The sequence below is a fragment of the Cladophialophora carrionii genome (genome assembly GCF_000365165.1).
Source record: "Cladophialophora carrionii CBS 160.54 unplaced genomic scaffold supercont1.3, whole genome shotgun sequence".
Lineage (NCBI taxonomy): Eukaryota > Fungi > Ascomycota > Eurotiomycetes > Chaetothyriales > Herpotrichiellaceae > Cladophialophora > Cladophialophora carrionii.
The window spans coordinates 1,979,396-1,995,903 of record NW_008481828.1 but is presented as its reverse complement, the minus strand read 5'-3'; the positions used below and the strand labels follow the sequence as shown (position 1 = coordinate 1,995,903).

At 54.4% G+C, this 16,508-nt stretch overlaps 6 protein-coding genes across 6 annotated transcripts; 2 read left to right on the top strand and 4 right to left on the bottom strand.

Annotated features, from left to right (window-relative positions):
- Nucleotides 1–1,346: 1,346 nt before the first annotated feature.
- On the top strand, nucleotides 1,347–2,326 carry G647_04114 (uncharacterized protein; the record flags this gene model as incomplete). Its single annotated transcript, XM_008728458.1, has 3 exons — nucleotides 1,347–1,461; nucleotides 1,523–1,621; nucleotides 1,668–2,326. 3 exons carry the CDS (start codon nucleotides 1,347–1,349, stop codon nucleotides 2,324–2,326), a joined length of 873 nt encoding a protein of 290 aa, XP_008726680.1.
- Nucleotides 2,327–3,402: 1,076 nt separating this feature from the next.
- G647_04113 (uncharacterized protein) lies at nucleotides 3,403–4,497 on the bottom strand (the record flags this gene model as incomplete). The annotated part of the gene is made up of 1 exon (XM_008728457.1): nucleotides 3,403–4,497. The coding sequence occupies one exon, from the start codon at nucleotides 4,495–4,497 to the stop codon at nucleotides 3,403–3,405; it is 1,095 nt and encodes a 364-aa protein (XP_008726679.1).
- A 794-nt stretch (nucleotides 4,498–5,291) lies between these two features.
- Nucleotides 5,292–6,527, top strand: G647_04112 (uncharacterized protein; the record flags this gene model as incomplete). The annotated part of the gene is made up of 1 exon (XM_008728456.1): nucleotides 5,292–6,527. The coding sequence occupies one exon, from the start codon at nucleotides 5,292–5,294 to the stop codon at nucleotides 6,525–6,527; it is 1,236 nt and encodes a 411-aa protein (XP_008726678.1).
- A 93-nt stretch (nucleotides 6,528–6,620) lies between these two features.
- Nucleotides 6,621–7,766, bottom strand: G647_04111 (uncharacterized protein; the record flags this gene model as incomplete). Its single annotated transcript, XM_008728455.1, has 1 exon — nucleotides 6,621–7,766. One exon carries the CDS (start codon nucleotides 7,764–7,766, stop codon nucleotides 6,621–6,623), a length of 1,146 nt encoding a protein of 381 aa, XP_008726677.1.
- Nucleotides 7,767–11,303: 3,537 nt separating this feature from the next.
- G647_04110 (uncharacterized protein) lies at nucleotides 11,304–14,647 on the bottom strand (the record flags this gene model as incomplete). The annotated part of the gene is made up of 2 exons (XM_008728454.1): nucleotides 11,304–11,547; nucleotides 11,607–14,647. 2 exons carry the CDS (start codon nucleotides 14,645–14,647, stop codon nucleotides 11,304–11,306), a joined length of 3,285 nt encoding a protein of 1,094 aa, XP_008726676.1.
- Nucleotides 14,648–15,884: 1,237 nt separating this feature from the next.
- G647_04109 (uncharacterized protein) lies at nucleotides 15,885–16,377 on the bottom strand (the record flags this gene model as incomplete). Its single annotated transcript, XM_008728453.1, has 3 exons — nucleotides 15,885–15,914; nucleotides 16,021–16,162; nucleotides 16,211–16,377. 3 exons carry the CDS (start codon nucleotides 16,375–16,377, stop codon nucleotides 15,885–15,887), a joined length of 339 nt encoding a protein of 112 aa, XP_008726675.1.
- Nucleotides 16,378–16,508: the final 131 nt, after the last annotated feature.

The following is a 16,508-nucleotide window of genomic DNA, read 5'->3' as shown; positions in this document are numbered from 1 at the left end:
AGGAAACCCAAGACCAGCTCACTTGCTACGACGGTATCCAGCTTGATCCGACATATGGAGCCGCGTACAATGGTAAGTCTCACAGTCCGTATGCCGAATGATACTCATTTACGACAGGTGTTCCACCCGGATACGAAACCTATGGGCCGACCTCCACTACGATGACATCCCAAGACCAGTTCGACTTCACCGACAGCGTCCAGCTCGATCCGACATATGGAGAGGTGTACAAGGGTAATTCTTACGGTCTATATGCTGAATGATATTGATTCGATACAGGGATCTCACCCGGGGACGAACCGTATGAGCCGATCTCCTCAGAGACCACATCTCAAGACCAGTTCGCCTTCACCGACAGCCTCCCGATCGACGCGACATACGGAGAGGTGTACAATGGCAAGTCTCCAACTGATGTGCCCGAACGATATTAATTTGAGCTAGGCATTCCACCCTCATATGAACCATATGGGCCAACTCCATCTCCATTCGATGATCTCGACGCTCTGTTCGCTGCAGACTCTAGTATCCCGCTCGATCCACAGATCCAAGAGATGCACAACGGTATGTCTCTTGGTACAAATTGAGGATAACACTGAGTCAAACAGGTGTCTCACTTGAAATCGTTCTCAATGATTCACAGATCCAGAAGGTGCACAACGGTATGTCTATCGGTATAATATTGAGGGTAATACTAAGTCAAACAGGTGTCCCACATGAAATCGTTCACATTGATCCACAGATCCAAGAGATGCACAACGGTGTCCAACCTGAAATCGTTCACAATGATCCACACCAACCCACAGAGATATCCCAGGACGCATCTACCTCAGTCAGCACCGTCCAGGTTGGTCCAGATGACGAAGATGAGGAGTGCCGTAAGTCTACTCTTGCGCACGCAGGATTGAATTAATAGCAAAAGGCACAATCACTAGAAGTGAATTTGAGGATACCACTGCCGTCATCGACACCGTCCAGGCTGATCCAAGCGGCGACGATGACGACTGCTGTAAGTCTCCTCTTGCTCAATCGGAACGAAAACTAACCAAGACAAGGCATGATCACTAGAAGCGAATTCGAGGCTACCACTACCGTTGTGAGCTCCGTCCGCGCTGATCCAGATGACGGGGACGACGACTGCCGTAAGTATACTCGTGTGCATTCGGACCGACATTAACACAAAAAGGCATCATCACGCGAGACGAATTCGAGGCTGCCCCTGCCGTGATCGCATGGCGGAGAGCAGAGCTTGCATTCCTCCAACCCGTCGAATATGATGAAGACGATCTGAGAGAGGTCCCAGGTATGCCTTTGCTTGCATGCTGAGAACGAGGCTAACCCAAACAGATATGCTGAATGAGAGGCAGTTCAATGAGATGTTCTTCCCAGAATACGGGTTTGTAGACGATTCTGAAGATGTAACCAATACAGATTGGGCTCTTCGAGATGATCTGTCCTACAATGGTATGACGGTCTGCCTATCCTTACCTGCATTGCCCTAGGTTGACAACAAAAGACCATCTAGATGAGAGAGAATTCAACGCACTCGATTTCCCGGAAGATGCAGCGAATCCAGATGGCACAATCATTGTCAAGCGTGAGGAGGAGGGAGAGGAGTCCCATGGTATGTTGATCCCCTTGTGGACTGGACGACATTGACAAAACCATAGGTGGTCCGCCCGGAACTGCAAACGTCAGTACTCCCTTAGCCGAAACGACGGTCCAAGACCCATCGACACCTGACCCCAATGCCGAGCTTGATGACGCCTTGCTTGCCGACAACGCGGCTGTTCATTCCCGCTGGTCCCAGCTGCAACGAATCTCCGCCAACCTTGATCGTGTCCAGGAAGTCATTCGTGACGACGAAGCAAAGATCAAAGCACAGCTCGAGGAACTTTGGGTCGACAACACCGATGTCCGCAGACGTGGTCTCCGAGGTGGCACAGCGCGCAAGAACAGAAAGGACCACGGCAACTACGTCAAGTTCGGGGAGACTGCTGCGATGAGTGCAGAGTTCCACCAACACCGCCTGGACGTCGAAAAGCAGGACTACGAGGGCCGCAACCGCCAGGCTGGGCTCGCTGCACTGAGAGACATGTTCGAACAGACACACAGATGGATCGCGAAGCAAGTGGAGGTCTGTGAGGACATGGTGCGCTCCATGGCCATCGCGGCGCACTTCGTCCGTGTGCCAGCAGTCGATGCCAAGCTCTCCAACATGCATGCCATTGTCTTTGGAGAGCCCGAAGAGAATCGCTCTGCGAAGATTGCGGATATTGAACAGATGCTCGCGGCTTTCGCCGAGGAGTACCATCTCAACCTGGAATAAGCCTCGGTGACTGCGTCCGGAGAGCGCCAAAGCTCAGAGCTCAGAGCTCAAGCGCATGGGAGCGGTCACGACGTCATGTTTACCGACACTTCGGATATTCTTGTGGTAGCAATTGGCATGGTGTTGACATGGATTGGCATGGAACTGGTGTGGTTTGAATTGGCCTGGAACTGGTACGGTTTGACATGGCATAGGATATTCAGCTTGAACAAGCAGGACTGCGCAGTTGGACTGAACCAGTCAGTCAGTCATTGAACGGTTCCGAACGAGATGAACCCTGAGTGTATCTCAATGATACCAAAGAGCAAGCAAGACAATCAATGAATGACTTGTCTTGAAATCTTGGCCCTCTCGGTTGCGAGCTGAGCAGCAACTAGCTCTTCTCCTTCCCAGCGGGCGAACGCATTCTCATTGTTTCAGAGTCATTTTCACTTGCGGCAGTCTTGACTCTTCATGCACCCATCCTTGATTTTTGCCTTGAATCTGACAGTCCTCATCCTATGCTCATTCAAACTGCGCTCATCCAACGACTTGAGTCATTCATGTCCCGTGGTCTTATTAGCGCCAGACCGCACTTTTGAGGTCCGAATCTTCTCTCAGGTCCCTCGGACCTCTGCGTCTTCGCCGCCTTGGATGTACAAACTATCTCGGTGGCGAATAACGTGGTCAACAGCCAAGAGGAGGAGAGGTGCTTTCAAGAGACAAAAAGGAGATGGACACTGCAAGATTGCGAATGACAACATAGTCTGTTCCACTTGATGGAAAGCACCGAATTGAGGGCAGGACATGACGCCGCACCGAGGAAGGAGACTTTCGAATGCAACGGGAGGAATCGCGTGCTAGGCATGCGGCTCCGTCTCGAGTTGTTTGAGGTTGAGGTCACAGTCAACCAACCATCTAGATGTTCCATCTCATTTCAATTGTTGCTTATGTGGCTCCTACTGCCTGTGAGCTTCAATTTCCCCTACCGACAAACCCACCGCAACAGCAAAACCCGATTCTTATTCCCACCCTCCACCCACACAGCTCCTACACGAATCCTTTCCCTCTCCTTCACTGTACGCTCACGCACGACCCTAGAAGATGGCCGTCGCGTTGACGTGACTGCTCACCCCACCGGGCATATTCGCCGGCGCGCTCGTGAAGAAGAAGGTCCACCTCTTGTGCTTCTTGCACAAGCGACTCAACTTCTCCAAGTCGACCATCTCACCCAGCGGCATCCCCCACAACGCGATGATGAACTCATGGAGGTAGTAGCTCTCGGGCGTGGGCCAGCGTTCAAAAGCCGGCGCGTCACCACCCACGGCCGCGAAGTAGCTGTCGTGCAACCAATCCTTCATGGCCTCTTCCTGCTTGACGCCCACCCACTGCGCTTCGCCGCCGTGGCTCTCGGTCCCGCGGAGAGCGAGCCGTTCGCTCTCCTCCGGCGTGCGCTTGTAGTAGTCCTCGACCCAGCCGCTGCGGATCAGCAGGATATCGCCGATCTTGATATCCCCGCCCTGAGCGGCCGGGCGGATGTCAATGCCCTGGTGCTTTCCGCAGGCGACCAGGTCGTCGTAGCTGATCGCATGGGACGTGGCCGTGTCGTACTTGATGCCCACGCTGTCGGCGTACGAGCGATAATCAAGCAGGACGCCGCGTCCCGAGAAGCCGTGCTCCGACCAGTGGTGCACGCTGCACTTGTGGTTCGCGGCGGGGCCGACGATGTCCTCCTTGTGGGTGTTGTTGTAGAAGGTCTGGGTGGCGACGTGGGCGAAGTGGCGAAACCCATCCCACTGCGTGCCGGACTGGGTGTTCATGTGGTAGACGTCGTCGTAGCAGATGCCGTCGAAGACCGTGAGGATCTTGTGCTCGAACTTCTGCCGCCCGAACGCCGGCTGGGCGGGCACGTTGAGCGGGAGGTCCAGCCGGGCCATCTCCCCGGTGCGGATTTCCTGCTGGGCGGCGGCCTTGACGCGCGCCGGCGTGAGCAGGTTCAAGCGGCCGACAAAGTCATCCTTGCCCCAGACCCAGGCTGCTTCGTCGGGAGCGCCGACGAGCTTGGGCAGATTCTTGCGCGTGGGGAAGGCGGTGCTGTCTGGGTCGAAGGGGATGGTCGTGGCGGTCTTGCCCATGATGGAGTCCTTGATCTGGGAGAGGCGCTTGCTTGCCGATGACAACGTATCTGCCATTGTGGTGGGCTCGGTAGGCGGGGCGGCTGTTCTTATGCTTCTTATGTGTTGAGCGATTCCACTTATGTTACCTGGCCGCGAGACGGAGCTTTGTGAACAGCTAACCTGCTCTGAAGGACCGTGAGGGTTCGTCAATTCCGAGGTACTGGCCGGCCCATGGCCGCTTCTGACCACTTTGAGGGGCAAAGCCGGGATGGGAGCTGGACAGGGTGGACGGGGCTCCCCCGCAATATTGCCCCCGTCGGCAGTCGTGTCATACTTATCGAGTCCTGCCATACGGGACGCATCATGACGACGGGCAGGACTGCTTTCTCACACGAGGAGCTGGCCTTGAGCCTGGACCCTGTCGCGCGGAAACTGCTTTCCATCCAGCTGCCCCCCAAATGAGCGCTGATACTGTCGTGTGAGATGGCATCAGGGTTGCGCCGTAAGAGGCCGAATCATAGGGAGATTGTAACTTTCATAGATAACACATGGCAAGACGTAGAAAGGCCATGCTGAAATAAGCGGAGCAGACATCGGATCGCCTCTTGTCTACCCGTATCTGAGGCGTGGCTGATGTTGATGACTCTGTGACTGAGAACAGCTTGCCGGACATTGCTCTCTGCTCCACACAACTAATCGCCAAACAACTTGAATTCTCCCCTCGCAGGACGATTATTCGAATTGGGTTCTCCACGCCCACAGCGTGAAGAATCAAAAGAACGCACCGGTCGCGGTGGAGTAAGAGGCCTAAGCCATCACAAGTCAGCGTACTGGATCGCATGTTGCCGGCATCGGCGACGACTTCAACTATGGCCTCAAACGGAGATACACTGAGCAATGGCATCAACAAGTCAACGCACCCTCGAATGCCAAAGCGATTATACTCCCTTTCACAGCCACCCTCAATTGCGGCCTTCGATAATCTCTGCTCTCAATCGACCGCCGCGGAAAGCTACCCCAAGGCGTCGACCATCATATCCAACATCCCCGTCTACGACCTCCAACAGGACAAGTCAGCCACAGAAGACATAAGAGATGAGCTACAAGACGAATGGCATCACATCCTCCACTCTGGGCCCGGTGTCTTCGTCCTACGCAGCTTCATGCCCGACACGAGCCTGATCAATGAGGTCAACGCCGCTTTCGACGAGATCATCAGCCTTGAAGCCGCCGCCTCGACAACCAAAGGCGACCACTTCGCCTCGGCCGGCACCAACGCACGGATCTGGAATTCCTTTCAGAAGCACGCCGAACGGCATCCGGCGTCGTTTGTTCGATACTACGCCAACCCATACCTCGCGGCCGTTTGCGAAGCCTGGCTCGGCCCCGCCTATCAAATCACCGCCCAGGTCAACATCGTGCGCCCGGGGGGTGAACCGCAAGTCAGCCACCGGGACTACCACTTGGGCTTTCAAACCGCCGAGTCGTGTGCACGGTATCCACGCGCCACGCAGACAGCGACGCAGTTCCTCACGTTACAAGGGGCGGTGGCACACTCGGACATGCCTCTCGCGAGCGGGCCAACGCGCTTCCTGCCGTTCTCGCAACGGTTCGAAGAAGGATTCATGGCGTACCGACTTCCGGAGTTTCAGGCATACTTTGACCGGAAATGGGTGAGTTGCGCGTTAAAAATAGGAGACGCCGTGTTCTTCAACCCTGCGTTGTTCCACGCCGCGGGGGAGAACTGCACCGACAATGTCCACCGATCTGCGAATCTGCTTCAGATTAGCAGTCCGTTCGGAAAGACGATGGAAACAATCGACACGCTGGCGATCATTGAAAGATGCTGGGACGAGACACGCAGATTGTACAAGCAGGAGGGCAGAGGGACGAGAATGAGCGAGGAAATCTCTGCCATCCTGAATGCCATGGGTAACGGGTATCCTTTCCCTACGAATCTTGACCGCCGACCGCCAGCACCGGGCGGCATGGCGCCAGAGAGTGAAGTTGATGTCTTGCGGAGAGGGTTGTCCGCAGGATGGGACACCCAGGAGGTGGTCGCGGCGATCACAGCCATTCGTCGAGAATCGGCGTCGACCGTATAACAAAGAAGAAGATAAAACGTTCGGAAGCGAGAAACCTGGGCATTTATCCGCTCCTCTGATCCTCTGAGTCAGCCTGCCTACCTACCCACCTACCTACCACACAAGCACCGGCTTGATCGTGCCGCCATTCTCCATCTCATGGATTGCCTGCACCGCCTCCTTGGCTGGGAAGTACTTGACAATCTTCTCGACGGGGAACTTGCCCTCCCTCCACCACTTGATCATGACGGGGACCCAGGCCTGGCCCGTGGTATTCCCCAGGTATTGGCACTCAAAGGACTTGTTCTCGGAGAAGAACTGCTGCAGCGGGAGGTTGACCTCGGTGCCGTAGCCCGGCGCGCCCAGCTGGATGAACTTGCCATGCTTGCCCAGGACCTTGAGCGACTCATTGATAACCGGTAGCGCGGCCGTGGTCTCCACGACGACCGAGATGCGCTGCCCACCCACCAGTTTCTGGATCTCCTCGGCGAAATCAGCCCGCACGGTCGTCGTATCCAGCACCTTTGTGGCGCCGAGCTCTTTGGCCGTCTCAAGCCGATGTGCCACGCGGTCCAGCGCGATGATCTCCCTGCACCCGGCGATCTTGGCCGCCATGATGGCGCCCATGCCCACGGCACCAAGACCCGTGACGAGGACGATATCATGAGCTTTGACGCCCGCGCCGTTGATGACGGCCCCGGACCCGGTCATCAGCCCGCAGCCCATCGGGGCGAGGAGCTTCAATTCGTCTTCCGACGAGACCAGACCCTTGAGATTGACCACGGTTTTCTCGCCCACGATGGTGGCGCCCGCGAACGAGCTCTGGCCGAAGAATTTGCCCGGCGTGTCCTCGCCGGCTTGCGTCTCGAAGTGGCCCTTCTCGCCCACGATGTTCAGCACCATCCAGTTCAGGCAGTACGGCTGCTGGTCGACCTTGCACAGGTCGCAGTCGCTGCAGTAGCTGTACGACAGGAGGACCGGGTCGCCGACCTGCGCGGCCGTGACGCCCGGACCGACCTCCTCGACGAACCCAGCCCCTTCGTGGCCCAGGACTTTCGGGAACGTCAACCCGCGTTCCGGCTGGTTGGGGATCGACGCGACCACGATGTCTGAATGACAGATTCCAGTGGCGACCATGCGGATCTTCAGCTCGTGCTCCTTGGGTGATCGGAGCAGTTTGACCGTCCCGAACCGCCAGTCTGGCTTCCGCGTGGTGGTGTCAACGGGGTACGAGACCAGTGCTTGGGTTTCGGTCGCCATGGTGTCGTGGAGCTGTCCCCTGATGCTCGTCACTTGTGCGGTAGCAGTAGCAGTCGCAGTAGCAGTAGCAGTCTTTGGCACGTCGACTTTCAGCCGTGAGCTCGAGGGACGCGCAAAAGTATGTAAGCAGGTAAGTATGTAAGTATGTATGCGTACAGTACGGAGTACAGTACTTTAGTATGCGACCCTGACCAAGACAAGCCAGGCCGAGTCGAGCAGGCTTACTCGATGCAATATTGATGCGTACTCCGTACATAACTCGTATTAACCTTGAAGGAGATGTCCCGTGATGCTGTACATCCTTGTACGAGGTGTCTACATTCTTACACAAGGGTAATTAGCCGATGGAGGCATACTGTAATCCTAGTTCAGCCTCGGCTGCCTGACGTCCCGTCCGACTCGCTTCACCTGCGTGAACCGCGGACGGTAGCCGAAGGATCATGTACTGGCCCTTGGCATGCGGTCGAACCTTCATGGCGGAGGATTCGGCATGGAGGAGCTCGTACCCTGTACAGTACATGAGGGCGAGACGTGGTCTACGCAACCATACCCACATCCACGATTGCTTGCTTGCTTGCTTGCTTACCTGCCTGGTCAGTCAGGGTCACGTCTCCTTCGGATCAGGCATCCCTCACGAGCCATCACACCCTGAGCTTACTTACTTACTGCTTGGAGTGTCTCGCGCCTTGCGTCCGGTTGCCGTGTGATGGATGCATTACTATAGCGTGCCATTGGCTGCCTCGAACGGTGTATGAGTGGAGGAATACGTAGTGGTTGATTACCCTGCTTCCCCCTTGGCCCGGACTTTTGCGGAGCAAACGAGCGAGCAAGCTGGGCGCCTTGAATGGAGCCGCACTACGCACTGTACATTACTTGATACTAGACATACTCCGTTCGCAAGAGGAAATACTAGCCCAGTACCTATGTAATCATTCAGGCCTTCCCTCCCTCCTTCTCTGATCTCTCTAGCCTCTCTAGCCTCTCTAGCGATTCAGCAAGCACAGGGTACAGTGCAGTGCAGTAGCGCCATAAGCCGCAGGATGCAAGATGCAAGATGCACCACCGCCAAGATCGAGGGGCCGTGTCATGGTGTCTGCGTCACCGTCACCATTCCAGTGCGAGGTGCGCCTGTGGACGTCTCAGCTTCAGAGTTGTCAGCAGGATATTTATGTGAAGAAGGTGGAAGGGCGATTACTAACCAAAGCGGAATGACTTTTCGTCATTCTCACCATTCACAACGTACTGATCAGGGGGAAGTACCGACCTAGGTACATAAGTAATCACGTAATTATCACTTTAATGTCACCGATGCCGTGACGCGGGGTCTACGAGATGTTGTCGGATGCAGTTCGATCAGCTCGTCATGTTCAGCTCCGTCGGTCTTGTTCGAGGAACGAGTCGTACAACCGATGACATTCGACATTACAGGCACGAGTGAGTGAGTGAGTGAGTGAGTGAGTGAGTGAGTGAGTGAGTGAGTGAGTGAGTGAGTGAGTGAGTGAGTGAGTGAGTGAGTGAGTGAGACTTACGAAACAAGACGACAAGTGCACGACGACTCGCCCACCGACCTTCATCGGATTCAGAAAGTCCCTGTGGAGCTCCCATAATTACGGAGTAATTACTTGGATCTGAAAAGGCACGGGTACATCAGCCTTCAGCACGCACTCATAACTGGACTGATTAAAGTAAACCCGAGTCGAGGCAACGATACACCTCAACGAGTTACGACACGAGGCGTTCGGCGGTACGTACGTTTGTCTGTCTATATGTGCCCATGTTAGGTATCTTCATTCTTGCGAAGCCGTGACATGGCCTTTGGCACGCGCATCTCTTCTCGAATGTTCTTCACAAGGCAGAGAAACCAAGACTCTAGCACAACCACACACACACACACCCATCACTTCTCAAGGCTCTGCACAAGGCAAAGAAATCATGACCTAGCACGCCACGCACGCGCATCTCTTCTCCAAGGCTCTGCACAAGGCAAAGAAACCATGATGAAAAGAAAACACCATTCCAAGCGTTCATTCGAGGAGGATGGTCAAAAATTGAGCTCGTGAAAGTGCCGAAGCTCCTTTCAGACCAGTCACCAAAGACCCGCTGTGCAATGGATATGATGACCGGACAACAACTCGAAGGCCTGAGCGCGAATTGTTCGAACTAGGTAAGTATGAAGAAGGGAAGGAGGAAAAAGGGAGAAAGAATGGAGAGGGGAGAAGGGGATATTTGTAGTCGGGAGAAAAGGGCTCTGCTTGGCGGCGCGGTCGCGTGGACGAGGCCGAGTGAAGGGAAGAGAAGTGAAGTGAAGAGGAGAGGAGAGAAGTGAGGGAATGATCTGGAACAGGGCGGAGTGATCTTGATCGAGGTGTTGGTTCGATGATTGGCGGTGATTTTCGAGGTCAGAAAGTAGGTGCGGCAGTATGCGGATGGGCGGGCAGAGAGTGAGCGAGTGAGTAGGAAATGAAGGCATTCCAAGGGAATGGTGAGGGAAGAGAGGGAAGTCTCACGGGCGAAGACTACACTTCGCAACACAACACGCCCATGACTGAATTATGAGGCGGTCGGTTCGGAGCTGAGGAGTACATATTGACGCACACTGTGCTCCGTACACACTGCCACACTGGCAATCATATTCATTACAGGAGGATGAGATCGAAGGTACGGGCCAAGAGCTCTCATCGGCTTGCAAGGGCGCCGCCATCATCATGAAGGAAAGCGAGCAGAGAGGAGACCAGCAAGCGCATCAACTGTGCCTACTCAACGACTTGGAATGCGATTTGGTTGCTATCAATCCCCGGTGAGTGACCACCGCCGGCCATTCAACCTTGATGGACCGGCCCTCATATCGTCGCCACTCGCTCAGTCACTAGGATCTCCGGTCGTCTCCTCGACCTCTTATAGCAGGACCGCGTAGGCTCTTTCTCCTCTGCACGACGTCTTCACATGTGTCTCAAGATGTGAAGCTACGTTGAGCCTAACCCTCGACAACCACTGTTCCCGTATCACACCCTCCGAAGACCCCAGAAGATATTAACAGACAATCTGACTCGATCGTTGTGAAACACAACAACTTCCCACCCGTATGAGCACTGACCTGGGTCGGGCGGAATCCATCATCCCCGCCCTCTGTGATCGCCAGCAAGAATGTCAATATCTGGATGGTACAGGATGTTGGCACAGTCAGCAGATGTGAAAGACCATGACCCCGAGCACGACAAAGCTGGAAATCTGCCAGGCCCACGGGTTCTCGAGTTGGGATATGATACATCTTTCCAGGCTAGTTAGTGCTCAAGCAACTACATCGATCAGAGATAGGGTTGACTACAGGGAGTATAATTGAGGTTGAAGAGATGACTGAGCCCCTTGCTGGGAGCGACCTCAATCGGTTGAATTGGACTCTCCGACTGTATTGATATCAACGCTCCCGGCGAGGTTCCTTCCGGCCCGTATCATCTAGACTGAACCAGCAGAAAGAACCAGCTTAGAATCGAAACCGTCAGATGTGCGATGCCGTGCCGCTGATCTATGCCAACGCCACTATGCCTTGACCTCCTCCTTCTTCTCTGTATCTTCAGCCTCTGCGGTTACCTTCTGTGCAGTGGGCTCCGGCTTCTCTTCTGCTGCTTTTATCTGGGTTGCTGCTTCAGTCGAAGGTTCTGGCGGCGAAACAGTGCTCAAGATTATCTTCGCCTGGATGACCTTGACAATCTGCTCTCCGAGGTCTCCTGAGCCGTCGATTTTGCTGATTCGGGAATTAAAGAATTCTGCGTCTGCGAGTAACCTGAAGTGTCTCATGTCAGCTTTCACCTCGCTCGAGCACTGCTGCCAGCGTCTTCTTACCTGGCCTTTGCCGCCGCAGACTTGATCGTCACGTCTCTGTACGCGTTCGTCCACTGCTCTCGGTAGCTTGCAAACACAGGTATCATAATTCCTGCTACGACTGGCTCGGGAAGGTGCTTCGCTAGCACTTTCTGCAACGTGCCCGTCTCCTTGGTCAACGTCTCCATGTACGGCGACACCGGCACCGATATATTCTTGGCCGCTTCCTCCCAGTCGATATTCTTCATTGCTTTCACATGCATCGAGGCTCGCCCGGACATGATATCCACAAGTTTCTCATGGATGCCGTTTTGATGTTCTTGGAACAGTCGCTTGACCTTGTCAAAGTCGGTCATGACTTGTTGAGCCGTGGACGACGGCAGATGCCTTCGGAAGAACTCCCTCACATATGGTATCAGCGCAACAATGAAGCTCAATGCCTGAGACGAAAGCGCCAAGTGCTTCGTAGTGATGTTCTTTAGCCCTGCACTCCTAGTGGCACCAGCACCCAGGATCAACTGAGAGCTTCGAGAATTGAACAACTTCAGGCTTTCCAACAACGAAGTCGCAATGTCGTGACTCATGCTGGGGATCCCAGCTGCCAGGTGTTGAAACATTTCCATTGACTGAAGCATGGCGATAGCTGATTCCGGAAGAATATACTTTTGCTCATCGATCACGGCACTTCGAACTTTAGCAGCAGCGGCAGCATTACCATTTGTTGCGGTCCCGTTACTCGTCTCCACGCCGTTACTGGGTTTCAGCCATATCATCACGCTCTCGATCCACGAAGGGGCATCCGTGGTGCCGCCTTCAATCACGCGGTTGAGAATGACATTCTCACGCTCGCCGAAATCTCTGGCATCCCATTTGTCGGCATCCATGACTCTAACAACATTATGTTTCTGAGAGTCAGCAAAGCGTGCTACGAAGTCTTTGATTTGTGCATCCAGAACAGTTTTCAGCCCTGTACCACTTCGGCCGGATATTGCTTCACACTCGTCTGCGAACAGCCTGTTGAGTGTGAAGTATCTCAGAAAATCTGGAAGCGGCAGTTCCGAGTTCTGCTGCGAGCGTACTTTTACCACTTTTGTGATCTGTGCTTGAGCGAGATCAACGCCCTCGCCAAGGAGGCTCGAAAGATCCAGTACCTGCTGCATTTCTGCTTGTACAGAACTGGTAGCCCTGGGGCGGCCGGGTTGGGGACTCATGACAGTGTCGATGCTTGCTGGATCTGGACTTCTAGGCGGTGATTTGAGCATGGAGTCAGGCAAGTTGCTCGTGATGTCAAGTAAAATCTTGACTTGTACACTCAGCCGGCGCAGGCATTCGCTGATATTTGTATAGATGGTAGCCAGCATGTGATACCAGTCGTCCGAGTCCAGGGCTCTGAGGTTCCGTGCCAGAATAGAGGACTTCTCCTGTTGACTCATGCTCCTGCCGCCTGTCGTCGACGCCGAGACAGTCGACACAGCGTCGTCGTCGTTTGAGCTAGGCAATTGCTTCCGGATCATGCTCTTCAACTCGCGTAGGACAATAGCTCTGAAGCTCGTAGCTGCAGGAGTGGTATATCTCGCTCTCGATAGTCCCTTCATTTCTGCTTCAAGTTCAGCGCGTAATTCGTTCCCAATACTCATGTACCCGGGGAAAGAAGAAGGAGCTCTCCGCTGTCCCGGCCTTGTTCTCGTATATGCCACGCCCCATCGCTGCAGTGTTACGCCAGTCTCTGTTTGCTCGACATGTCGTCGAATGTCGGTGAGCAGGCTAGCGTGGAAGCGGGCTTCGTACCCTCGGCCAGCCGTGTAGCGCAGCTGTCGTAAGTCGTCGAAAGCTCCCTCCAATGCCCTGATTCGGCGCAGATCGCGCCGCTGATATCGAGCGGAGCCCTGGTTGCTATCGACCCTGCTCTCCTTGCCAGCCATGAGCAGTTCCACCTCGTCAAGACCATCCAAAGCCTCCTCGATTTCGCCCTTTTCCACATTTGCTTCACAAGTTTGGACTGATTTCACAACGTCTTCCAGTTGCATAATTGCCTGGGCGAGCTGACGGACGTTGTCACGACGTTGCTTCAGATTGACCACCTTGAGCCCATCTATTGCCATTTCCTTGTCAAGCCTGGCCAGCTCTTTTCGTAGCTTTTGAATACGATCGACCGAGTCCGCAGCCTCATTATGAAGTTCTCGTAGCGATCCCAAGGCCGAAAAGAAAGATTTCGACGCGGTCGAAATCGAGTTGATCAAGTGTACCTCGACCGTGTCCATATACCACGACAGCTTTTCTTGCAGAATTGCATTTGTAGCCAGAGACTTCCTCCCGCTAGGCGCTCCGCTAGGATCACGAACGATTTCCGAGTTCTCGGAGACAATGTCGAAAGTTCTGGGGTTCTCGAGGTGGAAATCTTCTTCAGTATAGACGGATGGGATTGTCGACAATGGCGTAACTGCTTGTCTTCGTTGGCCACTGTGTCTTCTCTTCGGCTGGGGGGGTTCAATCGGGGTTGAGGCTGTTGAGCTCATCGACCCTGCCCGCGAATGACCTGGACGCTGTAGCCGTTTGGCCAGGATGGCTTCCCATTCTTCATGTTTGTTGTCCTTCCCGTCTCGGTGAAAAAGGGATGTCTCTCCTTCGCCTTCATTTTTGGCTCTTTGGAAAGCTTCGTAAAGTGACCCAACCTGAGAGAGATACGGGTGGAAGGCTTTGGCTTCGATATGGGGGATGTTCGTCAGGACTACGGGAGGGATCTCTCGAGGGCCGGGCGCCTTGTAGCCGGAGCTCGGAGGTACGTTCGCGCGCAGTCCAGTGTGGACAATTGGGTGCTGCAGGAGGGTTGAGATAGCATTCTGCCCGAACTCTGGTATTGCATTCTCCTTTCCCGACGCCGAATCAAGAGTGCCACCGATGCTCGTGACTGAGCTCGATGTCGAAATGCGTTGCAGGTCGTTCCTAGGACCACCAAGTCTCCTCTGTGGCGTGGTCGGAAAGGGGTATTCGGTCATAGGAGACGTGACTACTGGCGAGCCAACTGAACTCTGAGATGAGCCAGGCCGCATGGGAGACGCCATCTCATCTTATGCAGTCGCTGTTGCATACCGACGCCTTGTCGGCGTAGCGCAGGCAGATTCTACCTCAGATGGCGACCAGAGTTGCGAGCGATATTGCAGGAATTGCAAGCAGATGCAGCATCTCATGCCATCAGGCACCGTGTCAAGCGTGTCGGCGCCTCATCATGTTGATGGAGGACCAGCATGTCTACTTTCTCCGAGCGCAGGATCGACCCACTTTCGCTGACATAAGTCTTCAACACTCTTCACTTCGGCTTCACTTCAGCTTCACTTCTGGGTGATTCAGCTTCAGTCCTCGCTTTCACAGGAAGCTTGATGAACCCTTCAGTGCCTTACCTGGAGCATGATCGTGCCTTGCAACCTTTACAGGCAAGGCTCTAAGCTCCCGGTCAATACGGATTGCCTCCGAGTACTGAGGCTACTGGGATTCTACGTAGAGAGACCCGAAATAGCTCGACGGCCATTGGGATGCTCACTGGTAGGTATGGGACCTGCAAATCCCAAAGCTCCCATTACTTGTAGCCCTTGTTCGTCGTCACGGCGCTTTGCGAGACCGCCTACTTTTCAGTGTCTCCACAGCATTCAATTCAGGCACATAAATTGGAACAGACCGAAAAACAGTTTCATTTAAACTGTCGATCCACTAATATGCAACCTTCTCAGCACATCTCTGGACAGCGGATTCCGTGATGCCATCCTCTTCACTATATAAAGAAGATACCTCAATCTTGACCAGCCCTGGCGCTCTAACCAGCTTGTGAAATGCCGCTCGCCGGACTCGGGCTGTTTTCCACGGGCATCCTCGCACTCGTCCTGACCATCAGCGCCTTCTCCAGCCTTGCTCGCTCTGTGTCGGCAGCCGATTCATAGACTACACCAAAGCCTGTCATCGAACCTTCGCCGTCGCTTTGGACAGCACCATACCTGCGTCGGCTGCGTGGACAGGTTACGACAAAGTCTAACACGGCAGGCATACATCCTTGGACCCCCTCTCTAGAATGCGGCACGTCGGTGGATGTGTCTCGTGTGGCATGGATCCGGCGCTCCCGCTTCGTGTCCCGCGCCATGACCACGAGTCGACCAAAGCCCGGCGTCAGTGTGCTACACTTGGCCCTTAGCAGCTGTCGTCAACATTGGTCGCCTGCACAATGGACAGAGTGCATGGCCACTGCGCCACCAGCTGTCGATGCAAGCTCTGTGAAAGACATGGAAGCAAACCAGTTCTCGTATTCGGTGTTTAGGCTTGATACGGTCGAGGCAGATAGCACTTTCAGAAGTCAGCATGAAGTGTCCAAGCGGGAGAAGAGTGATACGGACCATATGAGTGTGTCGGACAGGCTGGCAGGTGTGGCGATGCGTGAAGCTGTTCTCACCTGCTTCCAAGTCTCAGCTTTCAGTAAGGGTGAAGTCTCGTTGAACGCACGGCGCGTGTACTCCGGGTACAGAATCAACGACTCCACGTTGATCCTCGACGGGCCGTTCCATGGAGGTTGTCTTCTGTGCCGACCTGTCACTCTGAGATGAAGTTAGCAATCGGACGCAACTCTGTACCCGTATGCTGACGAAAAGACATACGTTACCATGAAAGTCATGAAGACACAGAAGCCGATCAGGGGCAGCGCCCGTCTCCACCCGCCAGTGAAATGGCAGTCCCAGTCCATGCTCTCCTGCGGACGGGCCACGTTCCAGCTTTGAGCATCAAGCGATCCGTTGAAAGGGAGGGTCGGCATCTTTGGCACCTGTCCTACGTCTCTGCTCTACACAATCCATTCGAAAAATAATAGAATGAAGCCAGTGTTGCTTAGACATGGCATTGTAGATCGAGGAAGGCGTAAAAACAAAGGCGACAAGGCAGATACAT